The following is a 1,235-nucleotide window of genomic DNA, read 5'->3' as shown; positions in this document are numbered from 1 at the left end:
CTAAGTTGATTTGCTTAAATATATAAACCAAATCATAACAAATATTAAACAAATGAATTCATTTGTTTTGGTTTTACTTTTTTTAAAATTTGAATACCTTGCGAAAATTCCTGGTATGTATCATAATCCTTCGAATACATTTTCCCAACTGAACAAACTATCGTTCATCCTTGTAAAACGGCAATGTTTCATCACTCCCTTTCAATCTTCATCAAACAACAATGGATATATAGATCGAAATGCATGCAAACAACAATGGATAAATACGTCCAAAGCTTCCTCAACAAGCTATCTTTAGCCTTCCTCATTTTAGCCACCCTTATCCTTTTCCTCCTCTTCATTAAAACCCCTGAAACCTGCGTTAATCCTAATCTCACCAAACCTAAGCCACACCACCGTTTCCCCAAATCCACCTGCGATTTCTCCAACCGAGCTAAAACCTCCATAAGAAAACACAACCGTCGTTTATGGTCTACAAAAGCCTGGATCCAAACAGTTGATTCATTTAAAGCTCAGTTCCAAACTCTACAGGAAAAAAATCTATTTTCTAAACATTCGCGGGCCCTTGTGGTCACCGCCGGGCCGGGTCCTGCTGTTATGGCCCTAAAAGAAATGGGCTTTCGCGACGTAACGGGAGTTGAGCTTGTGGACTCACCGCCGCTAGTCAGCCGTGCGGATCCGCATAATCTGCCGTTTTTTGATAATGCGTTTGATCTCGGTTTTAGCTCTTATCTGGATCGGGCATTGTTTCCGGATAGATATGTTAGGGAAATGGAGAGAGCGGTGAGAGTTGGCGGCGCGTGTGTAGTGGCTGTGGAAGAGTGCGGCGGCGAAGAGGTGGAGGAAGTGGTGAAATTGTTTCGGAAGTGTAAGGTGTTGGGGGTGAGGAATGTGACTATGGGTGGAGAGAAAAGAACTAGAATCGTCATGAGAGTTACAAGTGACTGAAAATTTCAGTTGATTTGCTGATCCTTCCTAGTAAATTTTTTCTTCACATGAATTTGGTTGCAATTGATTCTTTTTGGTGAAGATAATAGGATTATAAGTACCAGTATGGTTATTAATTCTTTCCTCTTTTTTTTTTTTTTTCAAGTAGGGGTTGGACTACTATTTCGATATGTGAACCTAATGAGCCCTTATTAAATTAGTACCCCCCTAGAGACAGTAGAGAGTATGAAACTTAACCGAGGACAAAAAAAGTTAAGAACATCTCCAACTTTCCCATCTGTAATATG

At 40.2% G+C, this 1,235-nt stretch overlaps 1 protein-coding gene across 1 annotated transcript; it reads left to right on the top strand.

Moving 5' to 3' along the window:
* Positions 1–612: 612 nt before the first annotated feature.
* On the top strand, positions 613–948 carry LOC107782998 (uncharacterized). The gene has a single exon (XM_016603953.2). It carries the CDS (start codon positions 613–615, stop codon positions 946–948), a length of 336 nt encoding a protein of 111 aa, XP_016459439.2.
* The last annotated feature ends 287 nt before the right edge of the window (positions 949–1,235 follow it).

Source organism: Nicotiana tabacum, chromosome 4 (assembly GCF_000715075.1).
Source record: "Nicotiana tabacum cultivar K326 chromosome 4, ASM71507v2, whole genome shotgun sequence".
NCBI lineage: Eukaryota > Viridiplantae > Streptophyta > Magnoliopsida > Solanales > Solanaceae > Nicotiana > Nicotiana tabacum.
The sequence above is the reverse complement of the archived record's forward strand: the minus strand, read 5'-3'. Positions and strand labels throughout refer to the sequence as shown.